This window comes from Perissodus microlepis, chromosome 9 (assembly GCF_051167445.1).
Source record: "Perissodus microlepis isolate ML-2025 ecotype Zambia chromosome 9, ASM5116744v1, whole genome shotgun sequence".
Taxonomy (NCBI): domain Eukaryota; kingdom Metazoa; phylum Chordata; class Actinopteri; order Cichliformes; family Cichlidae; genus Perissodus; species Perissodus microlepis.
In genome coordinates this window covers 21,883,020-21,907,959 of record NC_140469.1, presented here as the reverse complement: position 1 = coordinate 21,907,959, position 24,940 = coordinate 21,883,020, and the positions used below count along the sequence as shown (strand labels likewise).

The 24,940-nt window shown below is 40.1% G+C and overlaps 1 protein-coding gene across 1 annotated transcript; it reads right to left on the bottom strand.

The window, feature by feature from the left end:
- Positions 1-16,984: 16,984 nt before the first annotated feature.
- Positions 16,985-23,541, bottom strand: dselb (dermatan sulfate epimerase like b). Its single transcript, XM_084939654.1, has one exon. It carries the CDS (start codon positions 22,496-22,498, stop codon positions 18,842-18,844), a length of 3,657 nt encoding a protein of 1,218 aa, XP_084795780.1. The 5' UTR covers positions 22,499-23,541; the 3' UTR covers positions 16,985-18,841.
- Between the last annotated feature and the right edge of the window lie 1,399 nt (positions 23,542-24,940).

Genomic DNA, 24,940 nt, shown 5'->3' with positions numbered 1-24,940 from the left:
GTCCTCGGATGAGAAAGGGTCAGTTAAAAGGACACATCACAGGCGAAGAGACAAAACAATGTGGTGCAGTGATGTGATGGGCAGTTACAAACAGCTCCAGGCTTTTTATTTTTATTTTTTTTTACATGAACACAAGACGAGTGTGTGAAGGACATGAAAGCAATGTTCAAGATCATGTGACTGTTCAGATGTGATTAATGTTAATTTACCTGTAGCAAGTTTTTCGAATTTTTAGTTTTAGAGAGAAAAAAACAAATTCTAAAATATTATCTTGTAAATTTCAAAAGAGTTTGATAATAATCATTTAATCTTAATTAATTTGTTTGTTCTTTGTAGATTCAAATTTCTGGGAGTGTGGCTGTAAGGAGGGCAATCGTGGTCTGTTGGTCTAAGTCGGTTCCTAATAAAATGTCAAGTAGTGAATTAGTGTTTCCGAGTTAGGATCACGTATGAGGGCTACTGTTGTTAAGCTTACAGGAATTGGTGGAGTAGGATAGCAAACACGGTAAAGTTGTTAAAAAATGTATTTACTGAATTTACCCCTGACATCACTGATCAAAAATCAATTTTTGCTACATGTTCCAGGCTAAACCAAAAGGGGGCCATGCATTCACTGTTTCATTATTATATTGTATTGTATTGTATTGTATCTAGATATTAATAAATATCTGATAAATTGATAGAGTTTACAGTAGCACCACACAGGCTCATGTAACCCTCTGGTATTTTGTGTTTTCTATTCACAAACAATTGACAGCATGTTAAAATAGTAGGACAAAAATGGTGAAAACTGCAAACACTATAAAACAATGTTGTTACAGTAAACATGGTGTGATGCTGCATTAGCATAAGCAGAGCCACTTAAGTTGTGTTGAAATTTAATGTTTATTAACATTATAAAATAAAATCATTTCTTAAAGTCACTTTGCAGATTTTAGGCATTTGATTTTTTTCATGTTAGAAACAGCCGTGTATGAGAAACACTAATATCTGCTTTTAATTTTGAAGATATCTCCTTTTACAACCAAAAACAAAAGTATTCCATATCCTCTGTTTTCACATCTTAGATGTCCTTTAAAATCAGCTGAAATCTTTGTGTTCTCCATTCAAATATAGTGTGGTGTGGGTGTGGTCTCTGGCCAGCTGCAGAGGAGGGGTGACGCAGTGAGCTCCCGGGGCAGCGCAGGGCGGGGTGAACAGGTGTGCTGGGATCTGAAGGTGATTGTGACTCTTTATATGTTCACAGTGACAGTCGGAGAGGGAGGAGAGCGGACGTGACAGCAGAGAGCGGGAGTGTCTGTGTCCCAGTGCTGAACAAAACCACAGTTGTAAATAAAAGTTCTGCTGTCATCACACTCGTGTCCAGCGTATGCATAAAGGGTCAAACGTTACATATAGTTTAATGCATTTCTAGTATTTAGATTTTTGAACCGTAATTTCCACTTTATGGCTGCTTTATGATAGTAAGCAGTTGTAGTCTTCTTTTTTTCTAACAAAGATGAGGTTACACGTGTACATTCTAATAAATTGTGCCCAAAAAGCTCACGTTTTCTATTTTAACTACATGTACATGTAAAGGTTCCATGTGATTTTATTACATAATTACAATGCAAAACTGTATGATGTTAAATTTAATGGAATTAACAGTGTAAATTAATTGGGCCAAATCAAATTTGACAAGATGATTAATTATTTGATTAAATGAACCTTTAATTTTATATATTTCAGTTGCATTTTACTCAAAAGTACTACTTCATGTTTATTGAGGGTGAGGAATATTTTTTGAGCATAAGAAAGAATTGCCTAAGACGGTCACTTATTTTTATAATTTTCTACGTGTGAAAGATCAGACACTGGGGAATTTAATCAGACACAGATGAATGGTTGATGAACTGCATTACGTGGGCACCAGAGTTGGCCTCAAGAAGCAGAGTGTTTTTCTTCTCAGCTTGAGGTTTCATGGATTTTTTGCATTTTTTAAAAGATCTGAAAGATAGATTATTCCCATTGTGGCATTTAAGATGAGTTGATTAACTCCACAATAACAACATGTTTGCCTATAAGCTACATTTGTAGCAATACCTGATTTTGTCCTTGAAAGAAAGAAAAGCTGTTAAGTTATACAAACCTGGTCTCAGTGTGTTAATTTGTGACAGTGTAGGAGGTTCTGACCTGAAATATCTGCAAAGCAAGTAAATATGTGGAACTGCTTTCTTCATTAAGACATAGTGATTCATTCAGCACCCGGGCATAATAGCAAAACGAGTCCAGCGTGCTGTTTCTATAGTAATATTTTTCTGTTTATCTGTCATGTCTCAAGAGAGAGCTGAGAACAGACTCCAACCTTTAACATAAATGTAAACCGTGTGTGACTGCAGCCTTAGCTTAGGGACTCATTATGCCACATTTACTGCCATGAAGCCAGGCATTTGGAGAAAAAGCACCCAGCATCATTTTTCAGCCCATACCTTCAACTTCTCTCTTTGCTACTTTTTAGTTTGAAATTTGCTGATTTGCAGCACCCATGGACAAAGTGGTAATTCAGTAGTTTTATATATCACAAAATATTTCAGCAGTGTACTTGCCTCAGGACTGTGCTTCATGCCAGGTTTAACGTGCACTTTGTAACGCCTTGATGTGTGGGCGATTTGCTATCGCTGAATATGCAATGAAGGCCACATTTGAGTCAGTTAATGTCTCATCAGACTAAGGGCTAAAACAAGTTTATGTCCTTTAAGCGTTTTAAAAGTGACTCACTCTGTAATATATTCCGCCTTTATGAATTCCAAATTAATGTGGGTTTATATATAAGTCATTCGTTATTAGTAGCTGCCAGGAGGGCTTGTAATTTCCCCTGGCATGACTTCAGACAGAATCCTGATGGCAGCCTTGATGGGACTTAATGAAACTTCACTGAGGAGAATTGAGTAAATTTGCATGTTGACAAAGGATGGGGAGGTAACAGGATAATGGAGGGGACTCTAAGTCTCCTAAGCCCACATTTCTGGACAACAGGCTGAGGAGGCCTGTCCGATTCCAAAAGATTTGCTGATACTGAACTGGCAAAATGTTTTCTGTTTCTTTTGTTTGTGGTGGTAAATTTTGAGATTTTGTGTTATTTTGGTTCTGTAACATTTTTCTTTCAAGAGTGTTGCAGGAAGAAAATATCCATCCATCCAAGCATCCATTCTCCTCCGATTCAGACTGGAGCGAGAGAAGGCGGGCTACTCTGTGGACAGGTCACCAACCTGAAGCAGGGCTAACAAAGAGAGACAGACTACCATTCACACTTACATCCACACCAATGAGTGATTTAAAATCACCAGCTTACCTAACCCTACCAAGTGCATGCCTTTGGACTTGGTATTGCAACTCCACACCGAAAGGCATATTTGTTCTGTTATTTCAGATAAACCGAAGGCAGAAATGGATGTGGCAGAGTTGAATATACTAAGACTTTTGTCAGGACTGACCAGGAGGTATAGGATTAGAAATGAGCAGATTAGAGACAAAGTTAGAGAGGCAAGGCTGAGGGTGTTTGGTCATGTGCACGGGATAGTAGGTATATTGCACAGAAGATAAAGCTGCCAAGCAAGAGGAAAACCCACAGAGAATATTCATGAATTTTGTGATGGGGAGGATTCTAGGAATAGGGTGAGATGGAGGAAGATGATCCTCTGTGGTGACTCCCAAAGGGACGACGAAAACGAAAAAGGATTTCAGAAAACATGCACATTAAATAATCGTCCTAATGGATGAAATAAACTAGAGAGACTATTTAGACATATTTATATGGTAAAATGCTTATTTTCAATTTCACTATAGATTTCCACATAATGAGCTTGACTCTAAAATGTTTCAAGCCATCTTCCAGCCAGATTTTACATTTTAGTTCAATAAGGAGAGGGCTATTTGTTTGCTATTATTAAGATATATGTAGCTGGCGATTAGACTCCGGTGACCCAACATGGTGAAATGAAATCCCAGCTGTGACAGGACTTGGGACCGGACCCCCGGAGTGTAGTCACTGGTGGTGTTGCAGTTGAAGATTGAGGCTTAGATGGAGCTCTTGGGTTGACTTGAGTGAAGTGGAGATGTGGAGAAATTGAATTGTGCGATGTAATGAACAGACTAGCAGTTGAACAATAAGGAAAACAGGCAGATGAGTGATTACTGATCTTCCTTATTGAACGTATGCATAAGCTTAATTTGTGGAAAAGAATACATAACTGTTTAGCTACTGTAGATAGTACTTTGTGTGCATATTGAAGGATTTCACAAAGCACACAGTACAAAAATAGCATAAGTATTCTACTAGGGAAGTTTCTTGGTGATATACAGTTTATGTATTTTTGCTCTATTCACTTGTAGTTTTTCCCCTCACCAGTTGTTATGAAGTGTGTGAACAAGACTGAAGGCCACACTCAGAGTGAAAGACAAGATAGTCAGTAAGGTATTCACAGCGCTGCACTTAGCTGAATGCATGAAGTGTTTGAAGCAGTTGTTAGCAGGGTAGAAAAACAGGGCTTTAGAGCAAGAACAGTAAAAACATTCTTACTTGTACACAGGCTGTATGAAATAGTCATGATTTGCAACCTGTTTGTTACAGAAATGTTAGACATGTCCAGACAATGAAGAAACTTGAAAAGATAAAAAGGGTGTTTAAGAAAGAATAATGTGAGTAAAGCTCTTGAAGCACACTCAAGGCTTTACAATTCTGAATCCACTATGCTCTCTGTGGCCAGCTGTTTATATGATGTTGATTTTGATGACATAAACTGCATGCATATTACCTTCACACGGCTTGAGAAATGTACTTATGGAATAAAATGCTTGTTCCCTCACTTGGTTACATAGATGCAAAGCAATTTGTATGCACTTCAAATGAATGCAGTCACCTTCTTACTTGAAGAATGTATGTCATGAGAAGTAGGCGACCTTGTAGTGATGGAGACACTTTATGTTAGTGGTTTGTCGACTCTTACAGAAAAGGACTTCAAATCTTCAAACAGCCTGCTGCCGTTTTGTCAAAGCTGCTCGAGGTTTATAGTGAGGTGGGTCTTACTCTCAACTCCTTGCATGATGATGCTTGTAAATGATCCCTCTGTCAAATTTTAATTTAGTGTCTGTGCACTTCTACTTGTTGTGTTAATGTTAAAAAAGGGAACTATTTTATCCCAAACCATAATTGTTTCCTAAACCTGAGCAAGCAGTTTTGAGTGCATAAAGTTGATGAAAAAGGAAATGAAAACAAAAGTTAATTGCAAGTTAAGGCCAATGTAAAATGAAAAACGCAATGAGGGACAAATTTCAGTCTTCTAGGTTGGCAACTTTGGAGCAAAACACATGAAAAAGCCAGTGTAGAAGTGACTCCTAACAGATTTCATCTCTTTCTAGGAGTGTCATATTTGTCTTGAGGGACGGTTTCGAATTGAAGTGCATTTTAAATTCTCAGATTATGAAACATATCCAGTGTATTGCTTGTATTATTAGGCTGTGTAGACCAATGGATGGGCAATTAACTTAGAAATATCTGACTTAACGAGTTGATGAAGGGCACCCAAATGCATCATTAGTTTTGGTCTCTGTGAGGAGAAACTGTCTCATTTGAGCAAAAGACGCCGGTTCAGCCTCGTTTTCCGATCCAACCTCTGAGTCAAAAGCTTGCAAAACCCTCTTCGGTGTTGTTAGCAAGTGATTACTTTTGCTAATTCATTTTGGTCCTGTTGCTCATCTCTTGACAGCTTCATCTTTTATTTACAGCACTCAGCTAGTGTCGCAGGTGCAGGAGTCCAACATTGAGGGGGATGAACAACGTTCTTAGTTCCAATGCAAATATCTTCTATTGTTTAATACTAACTGACAATCTGCAGATTGCCTATTACTCCCACCTGGACGTGGCTTACGCAGTATGAAACAATATCATTTACAACACCCATGTTTGTGAGTGCACATACAGTAGATGTTTGACAGTGAGCGCCTGTCCAGAATAATAATCAGAAAATGCACTATGCATCAACTGATTAAGTTGTCCACACAAAATGAAGCCACTTACTCCAACCGCGCGCACACACATAAACGCCCGCGCATGCACACACCCTTCCCTGGTGTGGAGGATATTTTCAATTAATCAAGCTCTCTCATCAATAATGCATCACCCCTGCAGCCAGCCACTCTTTTCCAGCCATTTAATGAGGCAGCCCAGCCAGAGGGACACCATCCACACATTACTCCTGTTATAGTAAATGCTCTGGAGCAAAGCCGCAGTGACCACAAATGGTTATTAAAGTAATGCCATCATCCGTGCCTTCAAGTCAAATCAAAACCTGTCAAAGTGTGTTTGCGAAAGGGTACAAATGACAATAAGTAAACACCCTGGAAGCCACTGCGCAGTTGCGTCACCTAGCAGTCCGTGAAAACCTCATGTTGCTAAAAATGCAGGAACTCAAGAGACCAGAGGAAGTTTGTCAGCAGTCATGAATTATTAAAACCAACTTTGCTGTGACAGAGAAGAATGTCCGGTTTGATAACATTTTGTTTTAAATTGCGGTCCTGATTTGAGACATGACACAGACAATCTGGTAAGAAACTGTTAAGAATGATGAAAATATAAACCTTGTACATGCAACATTATGATCTGAAAGGCTTTTGATTGTCCAGGGTAATTAGGTGTGGTGTTGTACGAGAGCGCTTGTTTTTGGCGTTCATTGTCAAATAATTAAGTGATAAGATGAAGTGGGCCAGCTTCAGTCTTCAAAAAGTGCTTTCTGGCAGTGAGCATCCATTAGGTTCTTGTTTTCTTTGATTTCAGTGATACAGTAGGAGATCAATAAAAGAAAAATTGTTTTGGTATTCTCCTCTTAATATGTCTGCCACTGCAAAAGAGCATCCCTTGTAATTGAAAGTTACTGGCTAATCAAGTCGGCATTAGCTAGCAGTATCTGTAATGCACACAGCCACATCTGCAAGTCTAGTCAGTCTCTTGGGTTGATGTATTTCAGAAATGCACTTACATCTGCACTATTTGGGAAGCAGTCCATTTTCTTTGCATCAAACTTGCCTTCCAAGAAGCAATTTACTATGATCACGCTCGCAAGTCTTTAAACTAAGAAGGAGATTAAATAAATTTTGTATTTCTTGTGTGGGGAAAATGTCACATCTTAAATCTAGTTTATTTGATGGAAATGTTGTAAATTCCAAAGAAATGGAGGGTGTTTTGTGAAGAAGTGGATTGCATTAACACTGCACAGTGTTTACCTGCTAATTATAACTAGCAAGCAAAAGATATGAGTCAGGAAAACAGCTTTCAGCTCCCTTGCTGCGTAACATCAGTAAACATGTTCCCAATTGCTTTAAGAACCCTGTAGCTAGTTTTAAGTCGTATTCAGTACAATGTGGTCTCTGGTTTTTAAGTTAGATTGACTGCTCGAGTCAAAGACAATGATCAAGCTTTAGGATGGACCTACCTTGCGTGCAGTTTTTCTTCACTTTTGCAGTCAGTCCAGACTGGAGTTTCATTACAGGACGAACTATTAACTAAGGTCACAGTGGTGATACCCACCTTTTATATACAGTCTACTATATTATTATTATCATTATTATCATCATTATTATTACTATTATTATTATTACTATTATTATTATTATTATTATGCCACATACACTGTTTAGAAACCAATGAACACTGATAAATATAAAGCAAAAGCATGTTGGAGACTATTTATTGTCTGAAATCTGTAGTTAATCGTGAAAAATGTATGGTTAGTGACTGAGGAAAGGCTGAACATTTGTGGTAGCATTTTCTGCCATTTCAGGTTAACATAAGGATTCACATTTGAAAACAATTTGATCGTGTTTATGTGTTTCAAAAAAGAGCCATGGTGCACACAACAGCTGTTATTCATCTAGATTATAGCTTACCGAGCTTGGCAATGTAAATAGGGGATGTATGGAAAAATCTCTCTGAATACTGAGTACACTCCCATCCATAAAAATGTGACAGAGAAAGTTTCCTTGCTTTAAGAATATTAAAGCATAAAAGCCAGAAAGCTGAAGACCATACCAGACCCTGAGGCCCTAGAAGAGGAACAGAAGTGCAATTTCACCCTTCGGCCCTTAAGCAGGTTACTTTGGCTCTGACGGTGAATCCTCTCTTTAGTGCACTAGATAACTGAAACAATCTCACAAAAGTGGATATAAGTGCCAGAATTTAGATGTGTGTCACTCCGGAGCCATTCATTTGAAAAATCCCATTACCCACTTGAATTTTCAAAAGTTCTAAATATTCCTTTTGGGCCATTTTAGGATAAGCATTTTTACCACAAAACTACAATAACTGGATACATTTCAGAGGTTTTACTTTTGATTTTTATTCGTTTGGCTACAGGTAACTCAAATTTATAAATTAAAAAAAATCCTCAGAGCTTCTTTGTCTGAAGGAAAACAAGACAATCGCAATCACATGTGTCTTACATGCTGCTCCAAACGTGTCATATGAATTGCAGCTGCATAGTGCCATAGTGCCTTTCACCCTTTAGTGATATGGGGCATGCAATTAGGTTTGGAAACGTAACATTCAGTGCTAATTTATTCCCTTTCAATTCAATAACTTTCATATAATCAGTGCATGAAGAGTCCTTTATGAGGTTTTGGAGATACTGTATGTGACCGCTAACCATGTGATTAACTTGTTGACTATTGTGGAGAAGTAAATGTTAAATGGACTGGTTCTTATGTAAAGATTTCTACTCATGCCTTAATTACCCATTCACACACGCACTTTTTTTTTTCGTGTCTAAGGCAGTTGATGGGAAAACTATTTCTAAAGCCAAATTCACACAGGCCAAGGCACTGGTGAGCAGTGTTGGTCAAGTTACTTGAAAAAAGTAATCAGTAACTAATTACTGATTACTTCCCCAAAAAAGTAATCCCGTTACTTTACTGATTACTTATTTTCAAAAGTAATTAATTACTTAGTTACTTAGTTACTTTTTAAAAACACGATTTACAACCTGAATAGGTGATAAAGTGATAGATCTTTCAGCCCAATTCTACTTTTTCTACATAATCCATCATACAAAATGTAATCAAATGAAAAAGTCTCTTTTTAAAACTTGTTTTATTAGTTTTAATCTTTTAACTTTATGCATCAAGCAAAAATTTAATTATATGCAACATTCAGTGACTGGAAGAAATTAGTTTAACATTTAAACCTATTTTCTGCACATTCCAGCACATAAAATAAAATATTTTTTGTGTTTACACTCAGTCTTTCAAATAGATGCAAGTAAAACGCAGCAGAAAATAAATAAAGTCAAAGACTAGCGGTCCTGTTGCTCTATTTTCACCTGTAAAGCAGGAGTAGGGTAGGCGGAGGTTTACCCTGGTGCAGGTGTGCCGCAGCGGTCAGTGGAAGAATCCGTGAGTTTCTCTGTGAATTTCCCATTACGTCTTTGTGCACTCGGTGCTTGTTTAGGGGGTTTTTTTCGCTATAAAAATAAGTTTTCTTCCCACGCACAACGGATGCTAATGTTTTTGTCACTTTTTATGGAATCAAACTCAAAGTAAGGTCAGTACTTCCACGCTTTAAACGCTGCACGCTCATACTCTCTCCCGCACTCGATATATGATCCATTGTTGATCTGCACACAGCTGTTGTCACGAACGTCGCACTTGCTTACGTCACTGTCATGAGACATTCTCGCAAAAAAATCACGGTTTTAGTAACGCAGTAACGCAGCGTTCCTACGGGAAAGTAACGGTAATCTAATTACCGTTTTTGCAATAGTAATCTCTTACTTTACTCGTTACTTGAAAAAAAGTAATCAGATTACAGTAACACGTTACAAGTAACGCGTTACTGCCCATCTCTGCTGGTGAGTGACCCCCCCCCCATTTTTTTCCCTAGTGATCTACCATTGAAAAATGTTTGTATTCCACAACTGGTTGGCAAAAATCTCCTCATGATTTTTGATTGCTAGCATATTGGTTGCTAGCATATTGGTGTTGTCACCCCAATGTTTGCATGAAAGTGACTTATCTTTAAACACTACCCAGCTACTCTCCAAGCCATAGGTCAAACTGTGAAAAATGTGACGCAACCTGGAGACTGAAACCACTTGACATCAAAGTAGAATCTGTGCCTGTCTGTATCGGTAAGGCAAAACTTTATTTTGAAGCACCATTTCCCTTTTCCTAACCTTTGGCTTTGCTCAATTATTATCATCAGTTATTGTCATTAACAGGCTAACACATGGAGACGTAACTATTTCCCTTCACACCAACAACCACTTTAGAATCACTAGTTAACCTGATAACTTGGACTGATTCAGACCTAAAACCTTTTTGCTGTGCTGCCCAGCAGTTCGCTATATTGGCTAACTCATATAACTTATGTATATATGTATATTACAACCTGTCCTAGTTTAGTCCATGGTAACACTGTTTTACTCTCGCCTACCACTCTTAAAAGTGCTAGTTGCATCCACCCCCCGCCCCTTGCAAACCCAGAAGGATACATCTGGAGGTACTTAGGGTTCAGTATGTTGCCCAAAGGCACTTTAACATACAGAGCTGAAGATTGAACCACCAAACTTCTGAATAGTAGGCAACCCCCTCTATATGTCACAAACCACACTAAACAAGCTTTTTGGGAGCCATGGGTGAGAATTGGAAAACCAGTGCAGCGTGTAAGGGCTCGATCCAGAAGTGTGATTGAAACAAATAGTGTGCAAATACTAACGTTGACTTTTGCATATTTGAACATGAATGATTTGACACTAATATAATTCAAAAAAGCAAGTCCAGTTCACTTTGCCTGAACAACAAACGATAGTTCAGTGCTTTTGTTGTCAGCCATATTGAAAATTGCCACCATTGTGTGTTTTCAAACGGCTAATAGGGATTATGTGCCAATTAGGGAACTTGTATCCATCTGTGAACAATTTCCCTGTAATGTGAAGTTATCTGCTGCACTGCTGTAGTATGCACAGGTAAGTGGCTTCTTAAATTTGAAAAAGTAAAACGTCAGTTGTTAGAAGAGTTCATTCTGCAGTCTTGTGGTATTTCTATCCTCTGACAGAAGACAGATGAGACTTTAACAGGCACTATAACCTACAAATCATCCGCATTTTAAAACAGCAAAGATGACACCTTGTAATATCATTTCTTACAAGACTTCTCATTTGTTTTCTTTTGTCTCTTCGACCTCTGATAAATATGAATTGGAGTTTTTTTTTTACAGTAAAATGTTACTGTGCTTTGCAGTGAATAATTGTGTAAGGGAGGAGGCACATTTCCCCTTAAAAACACTCTCTTCAAAGCAGTGATACTGCTGTCCAGGCCTTCTTCAGCTGTTACCATTTCTTAACATCTCCCCACTTTTATATGTTTTTTTTTCAATCAGGCCAAAAATGGTGATCTCTAAGGAACATAACCATATGAGCAGAGAATCTGACCATCTGGCTTGCTCTGCAGCTAAAAATCGCGGGGGACGAGAAGAAACTGACGAATGTCTCTCGGCTTCTACCGCCTGTCAGTGTCAAGATGTCTCTTTTAAAAATAAAACATGTTGTCAGAAGCTGTACATTGCCAATAGTGTGACTGCAAGGAAATGTAAGGCCCTCTTGAAAGAGAAGTTTCTTTTTGAAGGAAAGAAAGGAGCGACACCACAAGGGGACAAAAACTAATTTCAAGTTTGTGGTGTTGGACTGATTCCAGACGTAGAGATAGCCACACTGGGTGGGATAGTTATGGGAAGGGCATGATATAAAATCTGTGTGGAGTATAATGACTGGCTTATCTCCGAAGCTCACAGTGCATGAATTCCTTACCCCATCGGGTCTCCTGTCAATTCTTTATTGTGGGAAGTAGTTTTCCATTTCTGTTCTATCAAAAGACTATGAGATGAGAATATGTAAGTAAGGATATGGGCTACAACTCCCGCATTAGTTATTTCATTTCCAATGACTTAGCAACAAGCCTTTGCTCTGCTTTAATTTCCCAGGCATGCAATGACCGATGTCACCGACGCGGTTATTGCTCCATAATACATAAATCCCACTAATTAGAGGTCAATGACTCGTGCTTGATGCAAAAAGGCTGCATGGGATGTCCCCACAAATATTTAACCACGCATTTGTGTCTTTTTTGCTATCTTCCCTATCAGTTCTTTTGTGCATCACATAAAACATGAAAATGATCCGCTTGGCAGACATGCCTCGACTAGACATGGTTCAGGAGAGCGGTGGCCGCGGCAGCACTTTGACAGCCGGGTTATGGTTTCTCGGTCCCAGTAATGAAGGACTACTGAGTGTGTCATCCAGGAAAAGGGCCTCTCCCCTGTCTGTCTGTCAGCGGGCCAGCTGGATTCAATCCTACACCTCAGAATAACACCAGGCTTTAAATGCTGCAGCTTGGCCACCCTTTGCTTTAATAGACAGACAGAGCTCATTACATGAAAACAGTGGCTAACCCTCTCCATAACAGAACTGGTAAACTTACATTAGTCAAAGCACAGCTAAATCATTTAGTCGATTTAGTTTTTTCTGCCCCCCCTTTTATCTCCTTTTCCAGCTTACGCATCATTCTGCTCATTTCTGCACAGCTAGCAAACCACAGGCGTTGAAATAGGAGAAAGAGAGGAGCTCTACTCAAAGCGATACTAGAGTGGCTCATTTTCCTAGGGGTAGAGAGCTGTGTCTACCCTGCACACTGTCCATAATATACAGAACAAGAGTGGGGATTAACTAAAATGTCAAGAGAGACAGGTTAAGCTGACAGAATATTGGTTTATTTCGAGGGGTCTCACTTTCAAAGTCGAAAAGTCAGAAACTTCTCAAAGCAAAGTCTTGAGTCGTTTTCAGTCACCTCATATTGCTAAGCAGAAAAAATTCAATTTCCACAGACTTTCATTTGACTTTCAGGCAGAGGAATGGTCATAGCAGCTTAAAACTCCCACCAGTGGAGTGTAAGGCTCAAGAAAATGATGTTTGCACAATAAACAAATGGAAGAACATACATTTGAAATTAGCCAATGACACCAAAACACTGTGCATAAATTCTCTGGGAACATAGCATTTATATTAATGTCCCTGTTATGCAGTTAATTTTGAAAAACTCAGCTGGTATTCATGTATCCGCCAAACTGAAAAGAATGACAGCTAGGACTGTGCAAAGCCTCGAGGAGTGTTTTGATATACAACTGTGAGAGTATCTCAGTATCGAGATTTGCCTGAAGTGAAATTCAAAACGCCTCATCTGGTCTGATTTCCCTGCGCTATAAGAGCAGACTGGGCTTCATTAGCAGTGGCTGCTGTGCTTTATTGGCACAGAAGATCCCATTTTCACTACAGAAATTACTTGCCAACAGCTGCAAATTGACAGGGCGCCATATTTCCTTGCAAGTCAACTCTTATTAACAGCAATTCCTGGGATCTCCACGTCCCGGTGTCCAAACACAGCAGTGTCATCAGCAGGTATATTTGAACAGTAGGATCTGAGGACCTTACAGGCATTGTTTACTGCACTGAAAATGACTAAATATAGGAGAGAGGCTTTGCCAGCTGCTTACACACTGTCAGTGAAGCCATTCAGAGCCAATCTGCTGACATCTGAAGGACACACTCACAACAAATCACACATCACATCCAAATGGAAGTTTTGAAACTCTCAACAATGATGGTGTTGCTCTCCATTAGCGAGCTAATTCCCCAGCACAAAGGCCTTGTATGGTATCGATGATTACTCTTCTCCAGAATATCAGGCTGCTCTGACTGATGGTGGCTGCAGCAAAGGTTAATTAATGAGCAGAGGCAGGAGCGATGGCTGCCGGCAAGGGAGAAGGTCTCCTGGGATTTGGATGCAGCGAAAGATAAAGGCGGAAAAGGAGTATGACTACTCAGCTGAAATTGAGTCTCCTCTTCTATCTGGATAACCTCCATGCACCTAATAGTGTGAGAAAGCTGCTTGATCACTTAACCAAACTCGGTGCATGGAATTAGATTATAATGCAGCTTTTCATCATTTTCTCTATAAAACCTTATTTCATGCAATGATTATGTATTGGTTATCAGACATCAAAGATAATCTAGGAGGCAACCTTCTAGCTTAAATTAGTTCTGCAAATCATCTGCTTCTTGTGATCAGACATCAAAAGATTTTCATAAAGCGTATTTGTCTTTCCGAGCAGCAGGCGTTTGCAGTGTTATTTTCAGATGAGAAATGAATTCTATGGAAGAACACTCTGACATATCACTTTATTTTTATCCTGTCTGTAAGATTCCATTAAATTTAATTGGTGGAGATTATCTATACAGACTTACATTTGATGTGTGAGCTATACGAGGCAGAAGCAGGGTTCCTTAATGTTCTGTGCCATTATGTTAAAAGTCCAAAGATAATCTGTGATGATAATCTGCATTCCCTCTACAGATATAAAAAAGCTTTACAATAAGACACCAGAATAGAGACAGAGATTCAATAATACAGAATCTTTTTGAAGCTTTCTCAAGACAAAATCTAATAAAGTTCCAGTCTCCATTACGCTCATCAGGTTCAACCACATCTGGAAGAATTAGGGCAGCCTGTTTCACAGAAAGCAGTTATCCAATCTGAAATTGTTTCAGCATGCTTTTTAAGATGTATAAAGAATACACGACTAGCTTCCAGTGATACCCAACCAAAACTGCTTAACAAAAAGATAGTACAACATCAAGCACAGCAGCATACCCCCCTCTCTGCATCCAACAACCTTGATTTGGATGTTGGGTGCAGGCCTCATGTTTTAACATCATCTCCAATATTCTGCATCCAAAGCACTTTTATATTTTTGTGCTATTTTTGCATGCAGCAATCCATTATCTTGTGTTCATCTCTTTAAACAACTCAAGTCCACATTGTAATTTAGTCTGGAACATGCTGTCAGTTAGGAGATCACAGCAACCCACACATTGCTGAAACTGCACTTCACAGCTCTGATTAGTTTATCTTCCTCTTGTTTCATATGTCTATGCCCTTAAAAAGTTCGGGCGTCATAACAGATTTCCATTAGATGAAAATATAAATCCTGCACTATATAATACTGTATGTCTTGAATCTCATTTCATGTGACTGTGGTCTATATTCTACTGCTGCCAATCACTGTTTTTGTGGGTTTCGCCACCTGCATTGATCAAAGAATTGGTCCATAATTTGCATAATAATAAAAATTCTCCACTAAAAGCCTAACAGGGGGTATTTTTATTCTTTTAAATCATTATATTAGGTAGATTGTCCAATCTTAGAATGACTTGCTATGAATATCTGGAAACCATATTCCTCCCTCATCGCATGAGTTTATTAGTTGTTGTTATTGATCTTGGGGATTTTGTCTCTTCACAGGAAGGCTGTGACTATTTTTTTTAAATTTTATTTCCATAAACCAGCTTGGAGGGAAAGTGTTATAGATGCTTTTTGTCTTTTTGTTGTTGTTTTCTTAAATCCACCTTTGGTATAATAACTTCTAGATTTGTCCCACAAGAATAAAAGCAAGCTTTTCTACGTTCCGCTCCCTCGCTCCCTCATACTCCTGGTGGATTCGACTCATTCGGGTTTTCAATGAGGTTTGAATATTTACTGGGTATTTCATCTTTATCAGTCTAAACCTTGAGGGTCCTTGAACCACATGCCTTTACAATACTCACTCAAAAGGACATTATTAGTATGAGGGGACCAAGAATTGAAAGCCTTTTGCCAGTGACATTAGGAGGTTCCTATTCCATCCTGTCAGCAAAGTAGTGAAACTGATATATTTGGATCACTTTCTGGTTAGAAGTAAGTAAGAGTGTGGCCACATTTGGGTATTGGCCCTTTTAATTGAAAGATGATTTTCTAATAGTCATTAATTCTGCAGTTGCTATCAGTTCAGTTCCAATTGATTACATTTAGTAGTTACTAACTGTACATATTAATAAATATTAAGACTTATTTTCTGGATTAATGCATGAGTTAATAAAAATAAACACAAAAATTGAGCAGTATACAGGCTCTGTAAAAATACTATTATTCCAAGGAAAGAAAGGTAGGCGGTTCCCTACATACAGGTTAGGCTCCTTGTGACAACAGCTAAGGGGTTGTAAGATGAAACATGAGCAAACGGAGGAAAAACATAGTTTATGCTGCAAAGGTTTATAATCATTTCTATAAATTTGGGTTTAATCATTGTTTTTGTCAGAGAGGTAGAGTTTAGTTTTGCATCATTCTCTTGTCTTCTCTTTAAATGACACCAGTAATTGTCTGGTTAAAAAAAGAAATGAAGTTATTAGTTATGTCCCAGCTCTCTGTGAAGCCTGAATAATTATTAAGCACGTATGCATACACGGGGAAGATTACTCCTGCATTCAGAACGAATGGAACTACTTTACAAGCAGAGACTGCAGGTCCAGACTTGTAGAAACCTTCCAAAGCATTTGCCTGAGGTTTTTCTGTGAATAATGTGCCTCTGCGTGGAAGGATTAGGCACAGAGGACCCTGCCAAGCATTAGAGTGTTACAGGAGGGATCAAGAACAAATGAGTAATGAAATGACTGACTCACCATTCTGAGACATAAGACACAGCATGTGCTCTTTCGAAGCCTGCTCCTGTTAAGGCAGTTTCAGTCAGAGCATGGCATTAAAACTTCCTGACATGTTTTTAATTGTTGGTTCCTCCTTGTCATGCACATCACCCATATAAGCAATTAGGCTTCTGTCATCCGTGTCTAATAAAATGGAGATTGTGCTAGTGCAAAAATGTGGCAGCACAAGCGTCTGCGTAAACAGACACATTACTAGCAGGTTAGCTGTAATCATACGGAAAGAGAGCACGTACAAATTAAAATTTATGTTCTGTCTTTTGTAGCGAAGGATAATAGCTAGTTTAACATGAGTATAAAAGCAGCTAATGAGGACAAACGCCTTATAATCACATGGCCTATGCCATTGTGGAAAATAATACACTAGAGACTGGTTGTCAATATATTTATGAATTTATTCTTTTCGTTACATTAATTTCTCCTTCTGCTCCAGATCCCGGAAAAAGAAAACTGTCAAAAAAGAAATGATTGTAATTCAAGGCCACAGAAGCAAGGAACCATATCCCCACAAGCAAATACAAAACAGAGTTGGTAACAGGATTGCAACACCAAAGTGAAAGCATGTCTGCCAAGTCTACACATTCAAAGACCACGAACATCAAACGGGTTTTCCAGCCAGTCAAGGGTTTCAGTGTTCATAGAGAAAAAAACAAACAGGACTGCTTCTAGCCAAGGAAAGATGGATATTTCCAAATGAACACTGAGTATTCTGTGTACAGATGCGATGGCGAGCTTAGAAACGAGTGCACCATCTGCATGTTACATGTGATCCATTTACAGTACAGGTACAGAAATGTCTAAGCAAGACAGCATCAAAGGTTACTGAGTAGCATTTTTTTTTTTTACCCAGGCCAAGGAGCATAACATCACAGAGTAGAAATGGTCTCTGATTTTTTTTTTTTTTTACCTATACTTCATATTCATCTGTGTTCAGTGCAAGGCTCACTGGACTCTTTAAAGACAAAAACCTAAAATATGATTGGCTATCTGAGTGACTGCAACTGGAAATAGAAACACATGTTGTTTGCTTTTCCTTCAGGCCTTTATAGTGAATATATCACAGCAATAAAACACAGTAAGCCTCTGCTATGGCATCTTGCAGATTAATATAACTAGCTGAGGGGGGTGCTTTGGAAATTGCTTTGACTAGAAATGTGTCAAGGCTGACAGTTTCTTTTTTTTTTACCAGTTTGATCCCTATTAAGCACATCCCTCCGATCTAATTCAATAAATGCTAAAGGGAGTTACAATAATGGTATTCATTCCTGATCCTTTGGGATATATATCTTTAGAACTCATAAATACTTTACTTTCTTTCTTCTACACATATTTTATATATCTTCAGAGATTTTATGCTTCCATAATAATTAAGCAGATACAGTAAAGTTAGCCCTGGAAAATGCACTGAATCCCACATACAATCAGATTTTGTGAAAGTGCTAAACTGCTGTGACATCTTTGAGTTTCTAACTAAAATCCCCCGTACAACAAAAATACAATCTATCACTTGAGTAAAAAAAAACAAAAACACCAGTCATCTTCTTGTTCTCCATTTTCAACCCCTTACAATGCAGCATTTTTTATACAGTTTTAAAGGGAAACAGCACTCAACAGTTCAGACAGGAAAATGACAGCCCAAATTAGCTGTCTCCTACAACTTCAAAACTTATTAATGAGCTTCATAACATATCTGTTCCAAACCAATAAATGTACTGCCACTTCCCCAAAAAAGAAAAAAAAATCAAGTAACCAGAGCTTTGAATTTTGCACAAAGCATTTTTTCCTCACACCACGGTTGTTGGGTAGTAACATAAAATTTATGTTGAAATTCAGTGATATTCATCAGTATGTAAGACAAGACAGGTCTAAAGTTTCAGTCGATAAAAAGAGTGCTACAAGTAACTGTAGAGGGCTGCTTAGAGGGAGAAGAACAATAAAATGAGCTCCCTTCCACCTGTTCCAATGCAAAGTATTCCTCCCTCACAAACATCTGTCGCTGTAGTCGATACAATACTGTACACACACCCAAACAAATACAACTGAGGGAGAAAGCTTGAAGACAGATGGAGAGACAGCACAGTTTTTCTTCAACTTTTAACATTGTTTTTTTTGCTTTTTTAGAAATTTCAGCTCAGTGCAAAAAAAAAAGAAAAAAGAACACATTACAGAACTGGCTGTGACTGGCAGCTACAGTAAACAAAGACAGCTCAATATCAGCTGACCAGCAGCGGTTAACTGGCAAACCTAGTGTAACCCAGCCTCTTCATCACACTTCCACACACATCCTCTATCAGTCGAACGTCCTTTCGAGACATTTTCTGTCTCCATATGTTAATGTTGGCCGGTGAGATGTCTCCTTCATACATTAGATTGTACAGGTTCGTAGAGGTGGTGAATATGAGTTGATTGAGGGCTGTGGGTGACACAGGCACCCCCAGAAATGTGTGTATTGTCTCTGCCGTCTCCTGGGGGAAGTTGACCACATCCTCAAACCTCACTCGGAGAAAGGACTCCTCGGGAAGGTTCTCGCTGACCCTCAGAGCGGCTGCGGTGTGTGCCAGCCACAAATGAGCCAGAATCAAAACAGGATTTGTCTCATAACGGGACAGTAGCCTCTGGATCATTTTAAACTCTGGCGCAACAGCTGAGCACCCATCCCTGACAGCATCCTCCTTGAATATCAAGGAAAGGTGCTGTGGGATGTTTTTAAGGGAGTATAGGCTGGGTTTGCTGTTATAAACCATGAGATAAATCCATGCTCTCGGGTCTCTCACCAAGTATATTGTCCTCAAGGAAAGTCCCACTACCTCCTGAATGAAAGGTAGTTTGAGTGTCCAGCTTCCACTCTGCATGTTGATTACCACCCGGGCGTTAGGGTACTCTGCAACATGCCTTCTCATTTCCCTTACATACTCTGCATCTCTGTCCAGACTAGCCCTCAGTTTGCCCTTCAGGTCAGATGCTGGTTCTCTCTTCCTGGATCTTTTCTTTCTGTCCCTGGGGATGCTGACTCTCTGGGTCTGCTTGACCCTGCTGCCCTCTACGAGCTGAATATTTTGCAAGTGCAGCTTTGTGTTATGCACTAGCGAATGCAGCCAGCCCTGGATAATCTTAAACCGTGCGTTCACGGCGTCTGACCTTGACCATTCACAGGCATCGACCAGGGTGTCAAACTCAAACTCTGTCTCAGGAATGTCCACATGCTCGGTGGGGACCCTTATATAAACAAAGTCTGAGCTATTGTAAAAAAGGTGCTTGAGTATTTCCGATCCCGATCCGGGAAGGGTCGTTATGACAACAGTGGGAAGGGGGAGCCGGTGCTGCTCGTACAATCTTATTTGTTTGTTTACTTCGCTTTTGGCACCCGCACCTTTCCATTTTACCCCACAGAGAAGCTGATCGCAGCTGTTAGAGACAAACAGCAGCTCGGCTATCCACAGAATGAGCACGGTGAGGAGTGCGTAACGCATCAGCCTGCTGAAGCAAACATAAAACTTTCTCTGCATGGTCAAAAATCCTATAGCCACACAGAGAACGACCCCCGCTATTACATTGACTGTGAAACCAAAGTCAAACAGCTGATTATCGCTGCTGATTTGTTTAGGGAGGATTTGTGTCCCAAGGCCGTATCGGGTGATTTGATATCTATCCTCAACTTTACTGTGACCTCCAAATCCCAAATAACTCAACCTTGCCCCAATGTCTTTATAGTTTGTAGCAATGGACACAATCTTCTCTGTGTTATTAATGATTAAAGAAAGCCTCACTCCATTTTTGCTGTTATCTATAAATCTACAGTTGGACACTTTGACATACGGTCCGTGCAGCACGTAAGCCACTCTGCTGACCGGGCCTGTCATTTGGAAAGTAACGTTTATATACTGCGTCCACCTCTTTTTAAACTCAGCCGCCTGCTCTGCTTCCTGTATCCGTGTTTCAGGGCTGTGGCCCTGAGTGTCAAACCAGAACATTTTATAATGAGCATCCCACACATCCATCATCGCACCGTTATATCTGTCCATGAATCTGAAAGGAACATATTTAAAGTCAATGTCGAGATTGTGGAAAAAAGCACTGAGTGACTTTATAGGTGAATCACCCCATTTTTCTACATGGTCAAGGACTAGCAAAGTCTGCGAGTTGAGCAGAACCAAAGCTCTGAATACACTCTTTAGTCTCATGGCAGGTGAATAAGCCAGCGCGGCTTCCCCACTCACAAACATCGTATCCTTGTGTGACAAAGCGGCAATCACCTCACCTCTAGCGTCACCCACCCCTTCATCGGTCCAGCGCAGCCACTTAGCGCACTCCCCCAACTGGCCCTCCCATGGATTGTTACACTGGCTGGTAGGAGATGGACTGAACACTAAAACATTGTTAAGGTAGCTGTACTTTGGACCATAAAGTGCTTCAGACACAAATACTTGCCCATTAGGAGCAAAAGTAAAAGAGTTCTGGTCTGGGTGCTCATGACCAGGGTTAAAGCTGTTCCAGCCATCCACCCAGGAGTAAGGCTTGTCATGGACAATGTCATAGACTGCACGGCCACCCAGGCTGCCAGACTTAAAGGAGACAAAAGTATTACTCTGGCCATTGGGAAGCCCAGCTCCGTATGTAACCACACCCCAGTTTGAGAAAATATGCATTTTAGCTTTGCCAAAATTGTGGGGAGGCTGCGGCGTGAGGTGGGAGTTATACCAGATGTATTCTGTGTGAAGTGTAGCCCAGCGCTGGGCAGATGACTGCCCCATGGGGCCGTCCTTCGGCCGATGCTTTCTAATCTGTTGAGCCAGCCAGTTGCCCGTTCCATTCTTCATGATGAACGTGTCGAGGAAAACAAGCTGGCTCTCTGGACCATAAAACCAGTTGTAGTTTGAATCCGCAATGCCGACTGTTCTCTGAAAGCCCGGCAACAGCGTGGCATAATAAAACCAAAAGTGGCCCCGCAGCCAGTTGTTCTGCATGTTGTCTATGTTGAAATGACGCTGAGCTAAGAACACATACTGGGTGATAGACTTGGCTGTGTAGCTTCCGTAGGCTACTCCCTCATCCAGGGAGCCATCAACAACGTGATTCAAAAGAAACATTGTTTTCTCCATATAGTTAACTGCCACTTGTTTCCAGATCATTGACTCTGGGTCGTCATGTGACCCCACCACTATTGCACCTGTCAGGATGGCTAATATGTTGGTGGTTTGATGATTTTGGAGATACTGTTTGCCCCATCCTCTGTACTTAGAGAGCTCATACAGCTCCACCGTCTCAGCGCGAATTTTCTTGAGGTATAAATCCTTTCTACGCTGATCCAGGTAAGAGTAAATAAAGTCATAAGCAGTAGCAAACCCAGTGAGAGAGTGTGCCATGGGCACCTCATCGTTGGGTGCACTGGTCACCTTCCAGTCTGAATATTCGGCCATCCTATCCATAAACTTGATAAGAAACTGCAGAGCAGCAGAATCCTCTGGGCACAACAGGCAGTAGAGAGCCAGGGGAGGCAGGTTGTTCCCATAAATCTCATTCCACTTGCTTGTAAACTCCTCATGTTTCACAGGGGGCAAGTAAAAGGGAACATTAGACAACATCGTGAGCACAGCAGCTCTGATGACTTTAAATATGTGACTGTGGGTGGTAGAGGACCTTTGCCTCAAGTGTAACACATCCACTTGGTTAAAATATAGGTTGGGATGGGAGTCAGCAGACTGGAGCTTCCAGTGCTCACTCGCTCTGTCTTGTGTGAGCTTGACCTGCAGCAAGTCATCTGTGAAAACGTCTCTGTCTGTGGTGTTGAAGACCCCCGAGAAAGCTGTGCCCACTGCGAACAATGGTAGTAAAAAAGCTGAATATACAACCCAGCTGCCGGCCATGTTTCCAGGTGTTTGCGAGCACATTTTACACTACACTGTCAAAAGTAATTAGCTGACAGTTTTCTTCAGTAAAAGTGTTGCAATGTCCCGGAAAAAATAAGTTTTCAGAGTGAAAGTCCAGATTACGTTTAAATATTAGGGATGCACAAGTCCATGGCGTTTTTATTTTAAAAGACAATATGATGCAATATCAAATTCCTGGACATGATAGTCAAGAACAAGGATTAAAAAAAAAAAACTTTCGTGCAGAAGCAAGCACTATCCAAATCCAAGTGCAACAATGTTTGCAACAGTTTGCAAAGGCAGCAAAACACATCATAAATAAATATAAATAAATCTCTGATGGTAAGAAGATCTTTTTGCTATGTTTTTGAATTAAAATACAAGAAAAAAAATCCTTATGCCTGCACGGTGCCGTTCGTCTTCATAGTAATATGGGCACTCGCGACGACTGGCGTCTCCCCCTTTGCCAGTAACTCATATTGATCTCCTCCCCAAAACATTTCCTCTCGGACAAACATCAGTCAGCCCCAGTCTGTGTCCGGTCCAATCACAGCCACCCAAAGGCTCCGTGTGCAGCCCGACCGAGCCGCAACATCCACGGACATGAACCTCAGCAAACAACGCATCTCCGCTGCAAACATTGCTTGGTACCTCCGCTGCAGAGACGCCAAATCCTTAATTTTTCAAATCCTGATCGGGTAATTGATCTGTTTGCATTGTTGAAAAGCAGTCCTCTCCTCTCCTCGCGCTTTATCTTCTGCTATTAGTGCGGGCGAAGTCCGAAAGGAGGAAAGTTGTCGTCACTCCTCAAGTATTCAAAGAATGAGACATTTTCCCCCGATTGTCCGCAGAAAACAGCGAATCAGCCCGCCGAATGGAAAAAAAATCCACGTGGAAATCTGCCGTATCTGTGGGGATATTGGTGTTCCCGCTGGCGTTTGAGACGCACACAACTGAGCCTGTGTATTATGTGTGTATCCCCGGACGCGTCTCCGTTGTGTCCTCCCGACTGTTCAGCACAGTCAGTTTGATTGTTTTCCTGCACTGGATGGAAAAATTTCCACTGTACAAACTGTAGAGGGAGCCGTGACTTCAGAAGCCCGATCTCATCTCTCACAGAGTGTGGGGAGGCTTAATATTCACTCCATTATTATTTATTTTCGTATTCCTGAGTGATGTTAAGTTTCTACCTAACATTAGGGCAGCAGCAGGTGATAAAACACGTTTTAGTATCTCTTTAATGTGATCTGCACAACTCTTTTACTGTGTCATTTAATCTGGCATTTGCAAAAATAATAAAGACAGTGATATGGAAAGGAACAGTAGGCGTATGCATCGGCATACAGTTTAATTCACAGCACCTCAGAGGAAAAGTTAGGCAACTTGTAAAATACTTTCCGCCCCCTTTTTTTTTGTAAAAGAGGATGAGAATTAACACAAATAATGAGCTCGCTTACGTCCATTCAGTTTAAGGCTGATGCAGCTATATTGTGTAGCCCAGAAGTGGACGCAAGTGTCACAACGTCATCTCCATGGAGCAAAATCAGCTCTCTGCTATATTTGCTTTGTTTAATATGCAGGAAAAACCGTTTTATCAACAACATTTTGGAAATTACAGGTTGTGTTGGTGAGGCTATTTCTTAGTATGCGCTAATATATAAATGGTGCACGTCAAAGTCACTGTTAAAGAGGTGGCAGAGGTTGTGGTGCAGGAGGATGGACAAACAGGAGAAAGTTTAGAGAATGTGTTTTATGAATAGAACATTAACAAAAACACTTTGCTGATGCTTTCGGGGGTGACATTTATCCCACTCATAGTCACTGTCGATCCTTTTGTTTATTGCTGATGATTGATTTGATGCTGGGTTCCCTCCTTTCCTCCGTTCCCATCCATTATTCCAAACTACCTTATAACACTGCACAATAGCGTCATATGTAATTTACAGACACTGCAGCAGTAACAGAGATCACAGTAGTTTCAGTAAAAGAGCATTTTCACCCCCAAATGTCAAACTATGCTTTTAACATACAAATCATCATTACAATTGACATAAAGTCACCGTGACAAGTCTTGTTTCATTCTTTTCCATTTGACATTTATGCATGTATTTGTAAAAATTCAGTGCAAGTGTATGATAAGCAAATGAAAACATCATGGAAAAACATCTCAGTAAATGTTACATTTGAAATTTGGCTAAAATCTCCTCAATCTTCATTGCATGTCTGCAAAAGACTCCCCTGAGGCAACAGAAAGGCCTCCAATAGCCTCTGAAACATCTCGCCTTCAAGAAATGTGTGACATTTGCCTGCCCTAACATAACCCACCACGGTCTTATTGATCAGCTCATTCGTCCCTTATTAGGTTTCCATGCAGTATTTCCATTAAACGACAGATCACTTTCCTCATACGCAGCTTGCACGTGTGCTCTGCAGCATTGTGTCCCACAGGGACCACTGTTGCAT

Coding starts and splice junctions, on each gene's coding strand:
- dselb (XM_084939654.1), bottom strand. CDS start 22,498: ATGTGCTCGCAAACACCTGGAAACATGGCCGGCAGCTGGGTTGTATAT.